Below are 20,558 nucleotides of genomic sequence, written 5' to 3'. Positions count from 1 at the left end.
CCTATGAGTGTGCAGCTCATAACAGGGCTCTGCAAAACACAACGCCAATACCATTAATGGATAAAAAAAAGTACAGAGAGACATCAATGAAATGTAGAAGACCTAAACATCAAGATCAGCCAACTAAACCAAACTGGTAACTGTAACTGCTTCACCCAAGGACAGCAGAAGACCTACTTGTTGCAAGTTCCTCCGGAACGTCTTGTGCCGACAGTTAACAATATAACATTGTGCTGTTCAGAATTCCTTAGCTATATGATAATTGGCATTCATGTTATGTGCTCTTATCCTAAACAAACAGACAAAGAAACATCCAAAAACACAGACAAACAGACACAAGGAACGTGGGGAGCGTCCGATGTCTATAAATCTTGCTTGTGATGATGGCCCCACAGGTGTTTGCCTGTGTGAAACTCATCAAATTGTACACATAGGTGCCGTGCTTTGTCTATTGATGACACCCCAACAGAGCTGTTAGAATGTAGAATTTTAAATTCTAAAAATTAAAATGTAGTGAATGTACATTAAAAAAGAAGACAATATTGTGGCTACCAGAAGAAAAGGAATTGAACAGGAGTCTTTCTGTCGAACGGAGGATTTGTCGTGTTTCTGTTCTAGCCTGCTCCTGTATATGCGCCAGTGACATGAGCTAACAAAGGTTATTAAGGGGATGGGTGGGTTGTTGCCTTCTGACTCGTCAGAAGAAATAAAGAGGTCTGAAGATTCTGGAATACATAACATTGGAGATGCTGAGACTCATGAAAACCAGCAACAAGCCATCGATGAATGTAAGATTGGGGCAGCCGGAAAAAAGAGTGAGGCTGGAGATTTGCAACAGGCACCTTACTACTGCCCATCGATATCTGTAAATGCTTTATATTTTAGCACTTACCCACACACTTCAAAAGATTTCTTCATCTTCAAAAAAAATTTTTACTGCTTTTAGAAAGAGAGGAAGAGGGAGGGAGGGAGGGAAGGAGAGAGAGAGAGAGAGAGAGAGAGAGAGATTTGTTGTTCCACTTATTTATGCATTCATTGGTTGATTCTTGTATATGCCCTGACCGGAGATCACTGTAGTCCGGTGATGCTTATTTCAAATTGCATTTGCTAAGAGGTCATTGAAAACTCTTCTGAGGAAGATGTTACTTTTTCTTTTTTATTTATTTATTTATTTATTTATTTTTTTTTTTTCCATTTTTCTGAAGCTGGAAACAGAGACAGTCAGACAGACTCCCGCATGCGCCCGACCGGGATCCACCCGGCACGCCCACCAGGGGCGACGCTCTGCCCACCAGGGGGCGATGCTCTGCCCATCCTGGGCGTCGCCATGTTGCAACCAGAGCCACTCTAGCGCCTGAGGCAGAGGCCACAGAGCCATCCCCAGCGCCCGGGCCATCTTTGCTCCAATGGAGCCTTGGCTGCGGGAGGGGAAGAGAGAGACAGAGAGGAAAGCGCGGCGGAGGGGTGGAGAAGCAAATGGGCGCTTCTCCTGTGTGCCCTGGCCGGGAATCGAACCCGGGTCCTCCGCACGCTAGGCCGACGCTCTACCGCTGAGCCAACCGACCAGGGCCCTGATGTTACTTTTTCAAACCCCCTTTTTTCCCCATTATATCTCAAGGCTTCTCCTAAATTATGCATGAATATTAATTTATTCTAAATCATACTTGTGCAGGAGAGTACACTAACACACAGTGTTACCTGACCTAATAGAAATTAAACAGCGTGTTTTTGTGGAATAAAAGTTAATTAATTGCATTTATAGCCTATTTGCTGGTTCCTACCCTCCCAATTCCTCCCAATTATATGGCATGCCTGTATAATTATATTTTAAAATGATTTACTAGTTTTATCTACCCAAAACAGCAATAGGTAATTTTAAAATTGATTAAATATACTCTAGGCATAAGCTTATGAACCACACTTTGAAGAATAAATCATCATTTTAATGGCAGAGTCTGGCTTAATTAATTAAATTGAACCAAAAAATGTAGTCAGTGATCTTTCTGACACCCAAATTTAGTCACTGGGTTCATCAGGGCAAAATATTTGCCTTCACTGACATTGCATAAGTCAGTCAAATCAGTCTCATACACATTAGAGTAATTTTTATTATCTTTGCCATCATTACAAAATCAAATCTCACTGTAACAAGGATATTTCAAGCAGTAATATTCACTGAAATGCCATGCACGATGAATTAATTCAGTAGTTGTAGTCACTAACATGTAACAGATTTGAAAAGCCACAGGGAAGGGAACTTGTGACCACTGTTGGGATAACATGAGGTAAATAATAATTATTTAATTTTGGATAATTACCCGTGGTCTAAAGTTACCTCAAGTCTGCCACTTATTAGCAATTTGGTCTTGGCCAGGTCAAGAATTCCACCGAGTCTTGGTTTTAATATTTATAATATGTATATACACTACTTATGTGGATTGATATCTAAGACGTAAGACTCTTGTGGAAATTAAATACAACACACTTAGGATAGTGCCCAAGCAAAAATCAAGTCTTCAGTAAAAGCCAGTGCCGTCGGTCATTATTGCTGTTATCATAATTATTATTATAAGTGTGACCTAGCCAGGCGTCCCCAAACTATGGCCCACTGGCCGCATGCGGCCCCCTGAGGCCATTTATCTGGCCCCTGCTGCACTTCTGGAAGGGGCACCTCTTTCATTGGTGGTCAGTGAGAGGAGTACATTGACCATCTCATTAGCCAGAAGCAGGCCCATAGTTCCCATTGAAATACCGGTCAGTTTGTTGATTTAAATTTACTTGTTCTTTATTTTAATATTGTATTTGTTCCTATTTTGTTTTTTTACTTTAAAATAAGATATGTGCAGTGTGCATAGGGATTTGTTCATAGTTTTTTTTATAGTCCGGCCCTCCAATGGTCTGAGGGACAGTGAACTGGCCCCCTGTGTAAAAAGTTTGGGGACCCCTGACCTAGACTAGCGATTCCTTTATTAGGAAGTGTGGCGAGGTTAGCGCAGACAAGCAGAGGGCAAGAAACAGTGGCCAATCCCCAGCTGTTATTACAATCCCAGCCTCATTTCTTGAAACTGAAGTCAAAGCAGGGCTGGTCATTGTAGCAGAAGTTCCCAGCCAGGCCTGAAGGAAAATAGCTCATCCAAGCCCTTGTCTTGGCCAAGGAAACATAAAATAAGGAATTGTGAGTCCGGAAAACTAAAGATAGGCCACATCAGGTTAAGGGTTGAGGTCTAATGGGTCGGCAGTCAGGGGGCCATCAAAGTAAGAGAGAGGGAGAAGGCTGGTAGCAGGTCCTTCTACGCAAGGTTCCGCTGGAAGAAGAGATGTTTTAAGGAGTTCTGTTGCTCAGGGTCCAGTCCGGAGACAGAAAGCACGCTGGTCCCGGAGGCGGGCGGGGGGAGGTTCTGATATAAAGAGTGACAGACTGGCAGCTGTCCTCTCGGTGGTTGGTACCACCCAGTGGCCTCACGCACCAGTTAGTTATCCGGATTCCTGGCGGGAGCTTCCAGCCTGCCAGGGAGAGAACCGATAAGAGCGAACAGGACCCCTGCCCGACAGGGTCCCCGGAGGGAGGAGCCCACTCGGGAGGCTGCCCAGCCCCAGACCTTGTTGGCAGGCTGTGGCCGTGGCCCAGGAGTGGTGGAGAAGAAGTTGGCTGGCCGCCTTGGCTAGACCCCGTGCACAGGCTGGACATCGAGGCTGAGGAGCAGGGTAGGTAAGGTGGGATGAGTGGGCGCAGAGCCTCCTCTTGGGGTGACTGTGAGCCCCAGCCGGGGAGACCTGGGAGCTATAGGCTGGACCGAGAGCCTGGAGCCTCCGGGGGCAACGGGAAGCTTGCTGAAGGGAGACACTCCCGGGTGCCCCCCATGCACACACGTGCACATGCATACACACGTGTGCACATGCATACACACACACACACACACACACACATGCACGCACACCCCGTGCCAGCCACCAGCGAGAAATACTGAAAAGGCTCCACTCCAGGGTAAAACCAGGACAATCCGGCTTAGATTTGGGGTTCAGAGAACACAAACTGATCCCCGCCCAGCAGCGACAGCTCACACGGCTACAACACGCCCCGTACCCCGTGCACGGGTGAGGTCTCTGGTCTCCCTCGCCGCCCTGCGCGGTAGAAACCAGCATGCTTCCCTAACCGACGGCCACGGGGATCACGCCCTGGGTCCACAAATTTAGGTTACGCGTTAGTTTTCGCCCACGGGAAGATGCGTCGTCAGGAACCCGGGTGTTCCTGTCAAGGGGCAGAGTTAGAGTCGAGACAGCCTTGCTCCTTGGGGTCAGGATTTACAAACCAGTGGTCAGGTCAGTGGCTGAGCTGGTCTGCAGACCTGCCTCGGGACACCCAGCCGTGTCAGACCCTTGAGCGTGTTCTTGTCTGACACACGGGACCTTCAACACGCGTTGGCTCGGAGAGTCTCACTGTAGTACGTGCTCGTGGTTGACACGGTACCAGGAATTTTTTTGGGGGGGGGAATTATGGTAGAGATTTGTAAGTTGGCATTTCTCACTCAGTTCTCAGCGTGCCCCACACCCCCACTGCCGGGTGTTGTCGAGAAGGGTTGTGATGGTCCAGGGAGTTACAATCCTGGCTGGTCAGAGCCGGGAGGACCGGGAGGTGGGCAGCGTCTCCTGAATGATGATGATTATCGTCTCCTTTCCCGCACCACCCGATCTCTGCTGCTAAATGAGCAGAAAAATAAACATAGTAAACAAGCAAGAAATAAATAACATGGCCCTGGCTGGTCGGCCCCCCTGAGCGTTGACCTGTGGACATCCTGGGTTCGATTGCTGGTCAGGGCACACAGGAGAAGTGCCCATCTGCTCCCCCTTCCCCTCCCACTTCTCTCTCTCTCCCCCTCTCTCTCCTTCTCTCTCTCTCTCCCTCCCTCTCTCTCTCCTCCTGCAGCCATGGCTCAATTGGTTCGAGTGGATCTGCTCCAAGCACTGAGGATGGCTCCACGGAGCCTCCACCTCAGGTGTTAAAAATAGTTGGGTTGCAAGCATGGCCCCAGATGGGCAGAGCATCTGCCCCAGATGGGGGTTGCCATCTAGATCCCAGTCGGGGCGCATGCAGGAGCCTGTCTTTCTATAGCCCCTCCTCTCACTTGGAAAAGAAGGAAAAAAAATAACATTAAAACCTTTACTATTAAATCAGCAGAAAAATAACATTAAAATACAGAAAAATAAAGATTTTCTGTACCATTAGCAGAGAAACAACAACAGGAAAACAAACAAATAGAGGTAACATTCTGTGTCTTGGGAATGAAACAGGCTTTCTCTTTGTGAAGTTGGCTACAGGAGTCTCCAGAATATTCTCTCTGTTCCCCTTTCTGTCAGCTGTGCGTTAGAAATCACCCAGGCAGTGGGGTTCCCTCTCCCCGACAGCTGAAGTTTACGTGTAAACGTCTGGATTTAAGGTGACGGGATTTGATTTGATTCTGTTATTTTTATCTTCCTATCCAGAGATCTAGCCTCATCGCCCACTGTGACGTCCCGGTGACGATCAATAAATCGTCGTTCCCATGGATCTGACCACGAGAACGGGCTCCCATTAATTCTGCTGGTCTCCTCAGATTTATCGCTGGAAGGGGGATAGTGGCGACTGGAATGAATTTATTCAAATCTCCACTGATTGAAACTGAATATCCTGCAAGTCCTGACTAGAAACAGCCTGTCTGACGGGGAGATACGGACAGTGCGTATTAGAGATTTTATGAAACTTTAATTCCCTGTTGGTGCCTTTTCCTGTCAGGGAAATATATTGAAGTCAGGAAAATTTATCATCCGCTTTCAAACATTTCACGTCCAGAAAGAAATCAAGGCAGACCCAGCTCGTGCGGTCTGCGTTTCACACCAGGCTCAGCCCCACGGGTCAGGACACGGTCAAGAATGACACCAACGCAGAAGACTGTCTGGTAGGGCCCCCGGGGACGGGACACCCCCGTTCTTTCTGTGCAGGTGGCAGTGGTTTTAGTGTAATGAAGATACCTGGTGTCGGAGCGAGTGTGACGGAGGTGAAGAGAAGGAAGCCAGAGAAGGAGAGAGACTGTCCCTGTGTGCAGACGGCACACAGCGTGGAGGTAAGACACTCGTCCCCGTGTGGACGCTTCCTGCGTATTTGGGAAGTCAGTGATCCCTGTATTTGGAACCGGGGTCGAAGGATGAGGAAGACACAGTCTGTGACCGAGAGCAGGGGGCCGTACACAGAAGGAGAGAAATTCGCAGAGATCAGCTCACTCCGCTGTCGGGAGAGGAGCAGTGGGGTTTGGTTCACAGACCGTCTGACCCAGCGTGTGGGGGGGCACTGGCGAAACCGGGGCCACCGCCGTTGTGAGACGAGGGTCAGCAAGGGCTTTGGCTTGACCTGGACACTCCCCATGCGGTGTCCGTGGGCAGCAAAGCTTGGGCCGATGTAGCAAGAGCTGAGAGTGGGAAGGGAGGCGGAAGTCGGGTTCTGAGCTGCTGGACACACGGGTGGGGAGACGGAGGTGACGCGCTCTTAGGCCGACTGACCGTCGCCTGGGATGGCTCGCCGGAGACAGGTTCTGAGAAAACAGCAACAACCACCTCCAGACGACCGGGAAACAGGAAGTCAGTCGTCGTCTAGAGGGTGTCATGGTGGCCCTCCCGGGGGGCGTCGTGGTTAGAGGGGGAGGAGGGGGAGCTTAAGAAAGGGCCTCTCTGCAGTGGATGGAGCGTCGAACTGGGATGTGGAGGACCCAGGTTTGAGACCCCGAGGTCGCCAGCTTGAGCACGGGCTCATCTGGCTTGAGCAAAAAGCTCACCAGCTTGGACCCAAGGTCACTGGCTCGAGCAAGGGGTCACTCAGTCTGCTGAAGGCCCACGGTCAAGGCACATATGAGAAAGCAATCAATGAACAACTAAAGTGTCGCAACAAGAAACTGATGATTGATGCTTCTCATTTCTCTCTGTTCCTGTCTGTCTGTCCCTGTCTATCTCTCTCTCTGACTCTCTCTCTCTGTCCCTGTAAAAAAAAAAGAAAAAAAGAAAGGGCCTCTCATTAGTTCTGCAAACCGTCCGTGAGAGAAAACCTGAGTCAGCAGGAAAAGGTCACCTCACTGACCAGGCCCTGGACTTCCTCCCCGGTCGGAACCAGGCCTGACACCCTTGCGACTTGAGGAACTGAATCTTCCCCCGGAACCAGGAGAGAACTGCAGGACCTCCGGGTGGACGGGTGCCGGGACCACGGGGGGGGGGGGGGGAACCATGGGTGTGGCTGGACCTGCTTGTTCTCTGCTTCCTGCAGCCCTTCAGAGCTCGAGAGCACACGACAATTTCCCCCTAGATCGATGCACGCCTCCGATCGATACACTAAATGCTGGGTTGTTTCAGAAATCCAGGGGAACGCCTCGCGAGATAAATCATCTTTACCGGGCCATCACGATTGACAAACCGCTTTCGCCTGCATTAGCTATTTTCATCCTCAGAAGAAGGCTCAGGGTGAAGTCACCCGTATCTCCCCGCCTCCGGGGGGGGCAGGGCGCTGGGGGTCCCAGTTCCCTGGAGATGCTGGACGGCCACTTCCTCCACGAGGCCCCACCTTGGGGGCTGAGCTGGATGCCGCACGCGACCTCAAGTTCTTCCTTTCCTGTTTTCCCCACAAGACACCAGGCCCCAGTTATAAATCTCGGGGTGATTTGTTTAGCTTCTTTCTTTTTTTATTTTTTTGTTCTGCGATATTTGGTTTTTACAGCCCCCCACTGGCAGGGGCTGAGCCTCATGCAATCACGCTTGATTGAAATTGCGCCTCACAAATTCCAGCGCGAGGCACTGCCGGTCGTCGGTGAGGAACTCGCGGGGTCTCGGAGTGAAGTGTGGGGTGGGTGTGTGTGGTGGTGGTGGTGGGGGACCAGCCACCGCCGTGCCAGCCAGGGTATTTTAAGGGCTATTTAACACAAAACTACCGCTGAGGAGATTATGAATAATAAGTAGATTACTTGTTTTGGAGAAAAAAAAGTCTATAATTCTATAAAACTGGCCAGGTTAATGCCGTAGGAACCCGCTAAGCAGGGATTTTTGTTGCACGAAGCGGTGGTTATTTCCGCTAGCGATGCGTGCAATGATGAGCGTGGTTAGATGCCCGCGGTCCCCTCCCCGCCCCGTTCGTAAAGACGTTCCCATCATCGGCCCGAGAGAACGGCTCTCCGCTGCGTCGGAGCGTTGGACGCATCGTGCCGGAAGGACAACGGCCCCCGTTCTCCGTTCATGTTTCTGTTCCTCTGAACCCCTCGTTCTCGCTCTCGTCCGGACTAGGAGGGCGGGGTCTGCTGCCCGTTGCCCCCTCCCCGGCTAGAACTGTCGGTCAACGCGGCTTCCCCAGCTTCGAGGTCAGCCGCCGCCCTTGCCCGCAGGCCGAGCGGAAGGCCGTCCTCTTGACGGACAAGGCGCTCTCTGACCCGCCCTCCTCCTCTCTCCCCTCCGGGACCGTGTGGCCTGTCGGGTGGGGCGGAGAAATCCGTCTGGGAACACGCCTCCTGCCCTGAGCAACCAGCTCCATCTTCCCTGAGAACCAGCTCCGTCTGCCCTGAGCAACCAGCTCCATCTGCCCTGAGCAACCGGCTCCATCTTCCCTGAGCAACCGGCTCCACCTGCCCTGAGCAACCGGCTCCATCTTCCCTGAGCAACCGGCTCCGTCTTCCCTGAGCAACCGGCTCCGTCTGCCCTGAGCAACCGGCTCCATCTGCCCTGAGCAACCGGCTCCGTCTTCCCTGAGCAACCAGCTCCATCTTCCCTGAGCAACCGGCTCCGTCTTCCCTGAGCAACCGGCTCCGTCTTCCCTGAGCAACCGGCTCCACCTGCCCTGAGCAACCGGCTCCATCTGCCCTGAGCAACCGGCTCCGTCTTCCCTGAGCAACCGGCTCCATCTGCCCTGAGCAACCGGCTCCATCTGCCCTGAGCAACCGGCTCCACCTGCCCTGAGCAACCGGCTCCACCTTCCCTGAGCAACCGGCTCCATCTTCCCTGAGAACCAGCTCCGTCTGCCCTGAGCAACCAGCTCCATCTTCCCTGAGAACCAGCTCCGTCTGCCCTGAGCAACCAGCTCCATCTGCCCTGAGCAACCGGCTCCATCTTCCCTGAGCAACCGGCTCCACCTGCCCTGAGCAACCGGCTCCATCTTCCCTGAGCAACCGGCTCCATCTTCCCTGAGCAACCGGCTCCGTCTGCCCTGAGCAACCAGCTCCATCTGCCCTGAGCAACCAGCTCCGTCTTCCCTGAGCAATCAGCTCCATATTCCCTGAGCAACCAGCTCCGTCTTCCCTGAGCAACCGGCTCCGTCTTCCCTGAGCAACCGGCTCCACCTGCCCTGAGCAACCGGCTCCACCTGCCCTGAGCAACCGGCTCCATCTTCCCTGAGCAACCGGCTCCACCTTCCCTGAGCAACCGGCTCCACCTGCCCTGAGCAACCGGCTCCATCTTCCCTGAGCAACCGGCTCCACCTGCCCTGAGCAACCGGCTCCACCTTCCCTGAGCAACCGGCTCCACCTGCCCTGAGCAACCGGCTCCATCTTCCCTGAGCAACCGGCTCCCTCTTCCCTGAGCAACCGGCTCCACCTGCCCTGAGCAACCAGCTCCATCTTCCCTGAGCAACCGGCTCCACCTGCCCTGAGCAACCAGCTCCATCTTCCCTGAGCAACCGGCTCCACCTGCCCTGAGCAACCAGCTCCATCTGCCCTGAGCAACCAGCTCCATCTTCCCTGAGCAACCGGCTCCATCTGCCCTGAGCGACCGGCTCCGTCTTCCCTGAACGACCAGCTCCGTCTCGCCTCTTGTCTGAAGGACTCTTCTCCTTCCTCGGCCGGAGTGGATTTTTTTTTTTCCTCCTTAAGTCGGAGCAGAAGTACTTCTCGAGATTTCCCCGAGGTTTCTGTGATTTCTGTGCTCTGTGAGATCGTGAGTCACACTGTATATGACTAACCCCTCCCCGGTGCCGGCTCTGGGGGGAGGGAAGCCAAGCACGGTGACCCCTTCGTTCCTGACGTCACACACAATGCCTGGTGCACGAGACAGGCCGGGAGGGGTGTCGACAGCAGACCTGTGAGAGGCCCACGCGGGCCCACGGCTCAGCCTGGCGTGTGCACGGAGGGGGTCACAGCCTTGTGTTGGCTCCTTGTCCTCCATCCGCTACGAAGCGACGTCAACGACCGGGGACTTGACTTGACGTCGACGACATCGACCGCAGCGCGTGCACAGAAGATGCTCCAGAACCTTATTATTTGATGGCAAACGGACAGCGAACTGAACTCCGCACAGGGGCACCGAGCCAGGAACGGATAAAAAGGCAGGGATTCGGTCAGAGGGAGACTAATTTCATCTCTCTCTCTGTGAAGAACCTTTTATGTTTCTTCATGCCAGGATAATTTTCTCATCTATCCAATTACAACAGAAAGCGAGAGGGAAATCCACTTAGAGTGGCCTTCTCCCGCTTTTAAACAAGCAGGGAACAGAAGGCCCCTTTCAAAGGCATTCAACGGCGGCACAATCCGGTAGTTCTGGCGGAGATTAAATTATACGATGACTTAATTGAAAATAAATTAAACAAGTGTGTGTCTCGGCTCTGGCACACTCAATGGGGTTGTAAGTTTCTCTGGGAATGAATATGTCAATGCTGATACGGCCGCTCTTAAACCTGGTAGTATTGGATTTTCGGAACAACTGGTAAGAATTTCACAAACACTTGGGAGCCATCTTGTATTGATTTTATACAAAATGATATCAAACTGCACCCTATGCCCGGATGGTCAAGGCTAAAGGAAGACATTGAAAGCCCAACGTCAGCGTTGTTAAGTATTTCCTGAAATGCCTTGCACAGCAGGGCAAGGATAAATGATCTCCCCCACCTTACGTCTCGTGACCAGGGGCAGGCTCTCCAGAAGCCGAGCGCGTGCATTTAATTATTTCACAAAGGAGGCGCTGGGAGGGAAAGGCTGCTCCCTCTGTCACCGCCCTCTCCCACCCTCCGCCTGTCTGCATACACGTGCGTTCTTTCTTGCACAATATATTTTAAGGGGTTTGCGTTTTACAGCCAATATACCACAGAGGATTTGAGGAACGCTCTAAAAACGAAACACGTATAAATCAGGACAATTAAAATGTAAAGGCAAATAAAAAAAACCAATTAGAAGAAAGATAAGGCAGACGGAAGAGTTTCTTGGGCTGATGGAGCGACCCCTTCCCAGTGACGCCTTTGCCCTGCGGATGGGGCAGCAGAGGCAGAGAGGAGACGCCAGCCCGTCACAGGGCGTCCGCGTGGCTGCTCGTGGGGTGGGGCAGCCCAGGGGGAGAGGAGATGCCAGCCCGTCACAGGGCGTCCGCGTGGCTGTTCGTGGGGTGGGGCAGCCCAGGCGGAGAGGAGGTGCCAGCCCGTCACAGGGCGTCCGTGTGGCTGCTCATGGGGCGGGGCAGCCCAGGGGGAGAGGAGACGCCAGCCCGTCACAGGGCATCCGTGTGGCTGCTCGTGGGGCGGGGCAGCCCAGGGGGAGAGGAGGTGCCAGCCCATCACAGGGCATCCGTGTGGCTGCTCGTGGGGTGGGGCAGCCCAGGCGGAGAGGAGACGCCAGCCCGTCACAGGGCATCCGTGTGGCTGCTCATGGGGTGGGGCAGCCCAGGGGGAGAGGAGACGCCAGCCCGTCACAGGGCGTCCGTGTGGCTGCTCATGGGGTGGGGCAGCCCAGGGGGAGAGGAGACGCCAGCCCGTCACAGGGCATCCGTGTGGCTGCTCATGGGGTGGGGCAGCCCAGGGGGAGAGGAGACGCCAGCCCGTCACAGGGCATCCGTGTGGCTGCTCATGGGGTGGGGCAGCCCAGGGGGAGAGGAGACGCCAGCCCGTCACAGGGCGTCCGTGTGGCTGCTCGTGGGGCGGGGCAGCCCAGGCGGAGAGGAGGTGCCAGCCCATCACAGGGCATCCGTGTGGCTGCTCGTGGGGTGGGGCAGCCCAGGGGGAGAGGAGATGCCAGCCCGTCACAGGGCCATCCGTGTGGCTGCTCGTGGGGCGGGGCAGCCCAGGGGGAGAGGAGATGCCAGCCCATCACAGGGCATCTGTGTGGCTGCTCGTGGGGCGGGGCAGCCCAGGCGGAGAGGAGGTGCCAGCCCATCACAGGGCGTCCGCGTGGCTGCTCGTGGGGTGGGGCAGCCCAGGCGGAGAGGAGATGCCAGCCCATCACAGGGCGTCCGTGTGGCTGCTCGTGGGGTGGGGCAGCGGAGGCGGAGAGGAGGTGCCAGCCCGTCACAGGGCGTCCGTGTGGCTGCTCGTGGGGTGGGGCAGCCCAGGGGGAGAGGAGATGCCAGCCCATCACAGGGCGTCCGTGTGGCTGCTCGTGGGGTGGGGCAGCAGAGGCAGAGAGGAGATGCCAGCCCATCACAGGGCGTCCGTGTGGCTGCTCGTGGGGTGGGGCAGCAGAGGCAGAGAGGAGATGCCAGCCCATCACAGGGCGTCCGCGTGGCTGCTCATGGGGTGGGGCAGCCCAGGCGGAGAGGAGGTGCCAGCCCATCACAGGGCGTCCGTGTGGCTGCTCGTGGGGTGGGGCAGCCCAGGCGGAGAGGAGGTGCCAGCCCATCACAGGGCGTCCGTGTGGCTGCTCATGGGGTGGGGCAGCCCAGGCGGAGAGGAGGTGCCAGCCCATCACAGGGCGTCCGTGTGGCTGCTCGTGGGGCGGGGCAGCCCAGGGGGAGAGGAGGTGCCAGCCCATCACAGGGCGTCTGCGTGGCTGCTCGTGGGGTGGGGCAGCCCAGGCGGAGAGGAGGTGCCAGCCCATCACAGGGCGTCCGTGTGGCTGCTCATGGGGTGGGGCAGCCCAGGCGGAGAGGAGGTGCCAGCCCGTCACAGGGCGTCCGTGTGGCTGCTCATGGGGTGGGGCAGCCCAGGCGGAGAGGAGGTGCCAGCCCGTCACAGGGCGTCCGTGTGGCTGCTCGTGGGGCGGGGCAGCCCAGGCGGAGAGGAGATGCCAGCCCATCACAGGGCGTCCGTGTGGCTGCTCGTGGGGTGGGGCAGCCCAGGCGGAGAGGAGATGCCAGCCCATCACAGGGCGTCCGTGTGGCTGCTCATGGGGTGGGGCAGCCCAGGCGGAGAGGAGGTGCCAGCCCATCACAGGGCGTCCGTGTGGCTGCTCATGGGGTGGGGCAGCCCAGGCGGAGAGGAGGTGCCAGCCCGTCACAGGGCGTCTGCGTGGCTGCTCGTGGGGTGGGGCAGCGGAGGCGGAGAGGAGGTGCCAGCCCGTCACAGGGCGTCTGCGTGGCTGCTCGTGGGGTGGGGCAGCAGAGGCAGAGAGGAGATGCCAGCCCATCACAGGGCGTCCGCGTGGCTGCTCGTGGGATGGGGCAGCGGAGGCGGAGAGGAGGTGCCAGCCCGTCACAGGGCGTCTGCGTGGCTGCTCGTGGGGTGGGGCAGCGGAGGCAGAGAGGAGGTGCCAGCCCGTCACAGGGCGTCTGCGTGGCTGCTCGTGGGGTGGGGCAGCGGAGGCAGAGAGGAGGTGCCAGCCCGTCACAGGGCGTCTGCGTGGCTGCTCGTGGGGTGGGGCAGCGGAGGCGGAGAGGAGGTGCCAGCCCGTCACAGGGCGTCCGCGTGGCTGCTTGTGGGGTGGGGCAGCAGAGGCAGAGAGGAGGTGCCAGCCCATCACAGGGCATCCGTGTGGCTGCTCGTGGGGTGGGGCAGCCCAGGGGGAGAGGAGATGCCAGCCCATCACAGGGCATCTGTGTGGCTGCTCGTGGGGTGGGGCAGCCCAGGGGGAGAGGAGATGCCAGCCCATCACAGGGCGTCCGTGTGGCTGCTCGTGGGGTGGGGCAGCGGAGGCGGAGAGGAGATGCCAGCCCATCACAGGGCATCCGTGTGGCTGCTCGTGGGGTGGGGCAGCGGAGGCGGAGAGGAGATGCCAGCCCATCACAGGGCGTCCGTGTGGCTGCTCGTGGGGTGGGGCAGCCCAGGGGGAGAGGAGATGCCAGCCCATCACAGGGCATCTGTGTGGCTGCTCGTGGGGTGGGGCAGCAGAGGCAGAGAGGAGGTGCCAGCCCATCACAGGGCATCTGTGTGGCTGCTCGTGGGGCGGGGCAGCCCAGGGGGAGAGGAGATGCCAGCCCATCACAGGGCGTCCGCGTGGCTGCTCGTGGGGTGGGGCAGCCCAGGCGGAGAGGAGGTGCCAGCCCATCACAGGGCATCCATGTGGCTGCTCGTGGGGTGGGGCAGCCCAGGCGGAGAGGAGATGCCAGCCCATCACAGGGCATCTGTGTGGCTGCTCGTGGGGTGGGGCAGCAGAGGCAGAGAGGAGGTGCCAGCCCATCACAGGGCGTCCGTGTGGTTGCTCGTGGGGTGGGGCAGCCCAGGGGGAGAGGAGGTGCCAGCCCATCACAGGGCATCCGTGTGGCTGCTCGTGGGGTGGGGCAGCCCAGGCGGAGAGGAGGTGCCAGCCCATCACAGGGCATCCGTGTGGCTGCTCGTGGGGTGGGGCAGCAGAGGCAGAGAGGAGGTGCCAGCCCATCACAGGGCATCCATGTGGCTGCTCGTGGGGTGGGGCAGCCCAGGCGGAGAGGAGATGCCAGCCCCATCACAGGGCCATCCTGCTCATGGGGGGTGTCCTGGCTCAGCTCATGAATGGGTCACAGGTACCGAGGGCAGTGGAGGCTCTGAGGAGGGCTTTCCATCGCAAGGGGCGTGGTTTGAAGAAGGGTGATCACATTCAAGGATGATGTGGTACCGGCGTTTTATAAGGGTTTTATGTTTTATCATCATTAGACCTCCTTCTAATATTTATAGAAATTAAACAAGTATAACTCATCCTCTGGTTCACATCAGTCGGTGAAAGTAAAAGATTTGGTCCTGGTTACGATCCGGGTAACGCATACCTCCCAGCGCGTTCTGCCGGTGAATGGCTGTCCAACCCCAGCACATGGTCAGCCGCCCAGCGGAAGTTGCTATCGGTGTCATCTGCTTACAAGATGCCGGCGTGCCCGTCCCTAGCCGACGATGTTTCAGGCGTGTACGCAGAGAGGGGCAGCGGTGCCTAATGGACCCGAAGACCGCCCTTCTCGGAACGCCCTTCCAGCTGGAAGGACACCCTGGTCGTCCTCAAACATTACACGAACATGAACTGCACTCCGGCTTAGAGTCACCTCCTGTCCGGTACCCACCGTGCTCGTGACCTTCTGTGAATTAATTCATCGTTGAGTGTCCACACTTGCAAAGGGAGGGTTATTCCTGCCTTCTGGTTTGTCGGGAGAAATAGATGTATTGTGAGCCACAGAGCACCAGTGAAGGTGTCTGAGGTCAATGTAGGCTGTTTCCCCCTTTCTCTCCTCCTTTTTCTTTCTTTCTTTCTTTCTTTCTTTCTTTCTTTCTTTCTTTCTTTCTTTCTTTCTTTCTTTCTTTCTTTCTTTCTTTCTTTCTTTCTTTTTCTCTTTCTCTTTCTCTCCCTCCCTTCCTTTTTCCCTCCCTCCCTTTCTCCCTCCTTCCTTCTTTCCTTCCTTCCTTTTTTCTTTCTGTCTTCCTTTCATTCCTTCTTCAAATTGAACTGATTGGGGCTGACACTGGTGAACATGATTATACAGGGTTCAGGCGCTCAGTTCCACAGGGTATCTCTGTGCACCGTGGGGCGTGTTCACTCCTGTGAGGCAAGTCTCCATCCACCACCGTTCACCCCCACACCCTCCTGCCCCTGCCCCCTGCAACCCCCACTCTGTTCTCTGCCCACGAGTGTTTTCTTTCCCTTCTCTGTTCAGCGTGGGGTTTCTTTCCGTTTTACACAACCAGGCACTTTTGGATACGACCCGTCCCATCAGCGCCTCTACTGTCACCCCTGAGGGCTTGGTGACCGCATTCTCCAAGCCTTTACCTTTCGGGTCTCTGCTGTTTTCACCAGTATTTCTGCCGGTCTCATCGGCTTCTCATAAACAGAGTTTGAATGATCAGGGTTCTGCTAAGCTGGGTGATGTCTTGCTGTGTCCAGCGTCCGTCCTCCTGGACCAAAGTCCTGGGAAAGAGCCGCCTGACCTCTCAGCCTGGCTTCTGCTCCGATGTGTCTCCGTGTTTCAGTCAGACACGCTCAGTGTAGAAGGTGGACCTTGCTTCTCTGTGGCACCTGTGCTGACTTGAACCTCCTCTTATTGATGTCTTAGAGTTAGCGTACACGTATTACCCGTAGCGAAGCGCCGGTGGCCGACAATTAACGGCAACTTTCCGATGCTCCCAGCACGCCTGTCCACCATCATCCACCGTGCCCATCCGCTAACGCATTAGGAATTTCCGGATTGGGTGTTACCCTGAAGTCAGGTCACAAGTGCCCTGCGGGTCACCTCATCTAACACAGACCTCTTGACCAGAGATGGACTATGGACGTGGCATTTAGCATAGTTCACGGCATAGAGTAAAAGCTCAGGTTAAAAAGAAACCCAACTGCCTGACCTGTGGTGGCGCAGTGGATAGAGCGTCGACCTGGAAATGCTGAGGTCGCCGGTTCGAAACCCTGGGCTTGCCTGGTCAAGGCTCATATGGGAGTTGATGCTTCCTGCTCCTCCCCCCTTCTCTCTCTCTCTCTTCTCTCTAAAATGAATAAATTAAAACAATTTTAAAAAAAAGGAACCCAACTGGATGGAATATAATTAAATTATTAAAAGAGGTGAGCAGAAAATAATTTTCTTCATGGAATATGTTTAGAAAAGCATACTTCTGTGTTAATTTGAATGCAAATGTATGCATATGTTACAATCACGGCTTAAAATATACACAGGTGCATGTGATGTTTTTTAACCTTTTAAAGATGCAACAATTATAGAGAAACTTAAAAAATGTTTTCGTCTAAGTGTCCACATATTCTATTTAACACGCTAAAAAATAAGAACTATGAAGAGAACATTTGGTTTTTACATGAAACTGTAAGAAACCTCTCATTGTTTAAACATAGGAGTTTCATTGTTTAAACATAGGAGTTTCATTGTTTAAACATAGGATGGTGTGGCAATCGATGTCTTTCTGAAGCCAAAGCCATTTTGGACGAGTGGTTACTGGGTCTCTAACCTAAAAGCGAGTGAGTACGTTGGACGGACACGGGGTTCACGCCCAGATCGACGCAGGCGTGAGGCTGTGTTTCTCAGGAAGAAGGTTCTTGCTGACGCGAGAAATGGATTCCGTCATTTTTCTCATCAAAGCCAAAGGTCAACCGATGTTGGTTTTGCCAAATTAGCTTCAGTTTCTCATTGGTGAGGAGCTTATGCTGAGATGGAAGTTTCCAGTGCATGAACTGCGCTGTGCAAATCTGCGTTCTGCACCATCTCCGGGTCCCGCGTTCTGACCCGTCTCCAGGTCCTGAGTTCTGAACCTGTGTTCTGACCCGTCTCCAGATCCCGCGTTCTGACCCGTCTCCGGATCCCGCGTTCTGACCCGTCTCCGGGTCCCGCGTCCTGACCCGTCTCCAGATCTTGAGTTCTGAACCTGTGTTCTGACCCGTCTCCGGATCCCGCGTCCTGACCCATCTCCAGATCCCGCGTCCTGACCCGTCTCCGGGTCCCACGTTCTGACCCGTCTCCAGATCCCGCGTTCTGACCCGTCTCCAGATCCCGCGTTCTGACCCGTCTCCGGGTCCTCCCTTCGTGCCCGCCTTCCCTCCTCTCCGTTGTTAAAATGAATGACAAGTGCATTTAGGTTTGACGGCATTCCCACTAATGAGCACCTCCATTTCACAGGGTATCGTAAAAATTACGCATGCTGTTTTCCATAAAAAGGGGAAAAAAAGGTGACATGCACGGAATTAGAAAGTGTGAGACATTTATTCTTGCCGCAAAAGATACAGGAACCTAGTGGCAGAAGCATGTCCACGGCGAGGTGAGCGGGATCGGAAGTCATTTCGAAGGCAGTTTATGCCTTATCTGAGGATTTCCCACAGATCATTGGGTTGTTTTTTGTTTTTTGTTTGTTTGTTTGTTTTAGAAACTGAAGCTGGAAACGGGGAGAGACAGTCAGACAGACTCCCGCATGCGCCCGACCGGGATCCACCCGGCACGCCCACCAGGGGCGACACTGCCCACCAGGGGGCAATGCTCTGCCCCTCTGGGGCGTCACTCTGCCGCGACCAGAGCCACTCTAGCACCTGGGGCAGAGGCCAAGGAGCCATCCCTAGCGCCCGGGCCATCTTTGCTCCAATGGAGCCTTGGCTGCGGGAGGGGAAGAGAGAGACAGAGAGGAAGGAGGGGGGGGTGGAGAAGCAAATGGGTGCTTCTCCTATGTGCCCTGGCCGGGAATCGAACCCAGGTCCCCTGCACACCAGGCCGACGCTCTTCCGCTGAGCCAACCGGCCAGGGCAGATCACTGGTTTTATACATCTAATCACATCAGGAAGGCCCCTTATCCTAGCAGCAAAACCCCCGTGACCTGTAGTGACTTACAGGACGGAAAGTCTGTCCAGTTGGCTTGGCAGACGCGTGTTGTTATTTTTATCGACCTTAGGATGTCCTGCTCAACCAGAAACCCTCCGGGCTACCTCTCACAGAGATCAAAGAGGAGCTTGCTAAATCACCCATCCATTACGTAACATAGAAAACTATCTCCCTCTTCCACCATCGTGCCTTCGTCCACCCCAGCCTGGAGAAGTCAACGGGCCGTGGCCACTTCCCCTTTCTGACTTGTCGAAGTTTCCCTCCGGGGGGGGGGTCCTCTCATGTCTCCCACTGAAGCGTCCGGACTCTGAGACTGAGCCTTCAACTCCGCTCCTGAACACGGAGACTCTCCTTCTCACCCTGCCCCCGTGGGTTTAAAAAAGTGCATAAATTCACCGCCGGAAACACCTTGACCGGTAAAATGATGGTCCAGAGACCGCTGTGACGAATGAACGACTGCTTTGCTCCAGGGCCCCTGTGGAGACGGGGACATGTCCTGCTGTGTATTCTTGGTTCTGAGCAATCTGGTCACGCCCCGTTTCACTGCGACGCTTGTGTGAGTTTGCCTTTTTCGAACCTGGCGTCCATTATCGCTGGGCGATGCCCTTGATCCCACTCTGACGCGCATGGGACTCACTGAGGGGGTTAAGAGTCAGCGCCCCCATTGCTAATCACAAAAAAAAGAATGGGAGGGGGATATGAAGATGAGGACATGGTGTTTTATTCCACTCGGCTGGAAGACGAGCTACTCAGCACAAAGCAGGCGTGGGAAGACGGAGTTCGCTTGTTGGGTTGCTGTCAGGATGGAGGGCAGGGTCCCCGGGTCCCCCGCCTCCTCGCGCTAAAGGGTGCGTTTGGAGAGTGTTTCGGAAAATTGGGGACGGACTTCCACGTGTCACTGAAGGTGGGAAAGAGTGTGACAGTCACCGGCGAGCAGGAGACACGGCACAGCCTGGCCGGTGTGTTTTAGAAGCTGCTGCCCACCTTTAATCCCCCAAGCAAGGGTCTGGGGTGAAGCCCAGCTCTGGCTGAGACCCCCCCCTCCTCCCGGGACATCAGGGACCATGGACGTGGAACTGGCTCACGCTGAGCCCGGGAGTCCGTCTCGTTCTGCGCTGGTAACGCCAGCAGCCAAGGACTCTGAGGCCCCGGGGTGCATCCTGTCCTGCTACCCGGGAGCCAGGGTCCTGCGCATTCACCTTCCTCCCTACACGACCCGGAAACCCTACCATGTGGTCAGGTAGGAGGAAGAGACCAGAGGACGTGCCTGACCAGACGTCAGCGGGAAGTGGGCTTTGAATTGGACGGTGATTGAGATAATGTCCAATTATCATTCTTGAATCTGAATGAAGAATTGTGGAATCAAAGTGTGCTAGACGAGACCCAATTAAAGTTTTCCAACTATCAGCAAAACGGTCGCTCCAGAGTGGGCCGGACCTCGGCTGTTCAAAAAAATTATGGTGATTATTTGGATCCGTGGACTGACAGGGTGCCGCTCCGGTGAGACCGCCGGCCCTTCGGACACATTCGTGCTCACACATGCTCGATGGGGCTGGCACGTAAACGACCACTCTTCTCAATCTGAAATGACACGTCGGAGCCTCAGGTGGAATCAGGTTCGGTTCTTAAAGCACAGTCTTCCGGTTCCAAGCTCAGTGTTCACCCCATTTCTGCACTAGGGCCCCTCTCCGAACGCACCGCGGACACGGTGATTAATCATTAAGAGAGTGTGCCTACCACACTTCTCTGCTACTGACCAACCACCTTTTTATAATTCACTGCCCGTCTGTTGAACTTATAATGAACTTTGCAAATCAAGCTGGTTGTGATATCCAACTCAGACACCTTGTCATCCAAAGGAACACAGGTGGATAAGGGAAAGGAGAGGCGAGAATCCTGGATAAGGAGTCCGTCCGGGCGTCACGGGGAGATGCACCAGGGCTGGCCGAGAGGGTGGCAGACCCCTCAGGGAAGCAGCAAGACACAGGTTGGGAGTGTCAGCTCGGAGAGCCGCCACCGTCACACTCAAGAGGCAGCACTGCTGGGGGCGTGATGGGCAGGGCGAGGGCAGCTAGTCAGTGCTGCAGGACCACGGCAGGGCTGGGTCGTCCCTGGCACAGGGGGGGCGGGGTTGTGGACGGCAGTGCTGGGTCGTCCCTGGCACA

The 20,558-nt window shown here is 55.3% G+C and overlaps 1 protein-coding gene across 1 annotated transcript; it reads right to left on the bottom strand.

Annotated features, from left to right (window-relative positions):
• Positions 1-13,143: 13,143 nt before the first annotated feature.
• On the bottom strand, positions 13,144-14,451 carry LOC136311145 (nascent polypeptide-associated complex subunit alpha, muscle-specific form-like). The gene has a single exon (XM_066240376.1). The coding sequence runs from the start codon at positions 14,449-14,451 to the stop codon at positions 13,144-13,146; it is 1,308 nt and encodes a 435-aa protein (XP_066096473.1).
• Between the last annotated feature and the right edge of the window lie 6,107 nt (positions 14,452-20,558).

This window comes from Saccopteryx bilineata, chromosome 7 (genome assembly GCF_036850765.1).
Source record: "Saccopteryx bilineata isolate mSacBil1 chromosome 7, mSacBil1_pri_phased_curated, whole genome shotgun sequence".
NCBI lineage: Eukaryota > Metazoa > Chordata > Mammalia > Chiroptera > Emballonuridae > Saccopteryx > Saccopteryx bilineata.
This window is presented reverse-complemented; position numbering and strand designations above follow the sequence as displayed.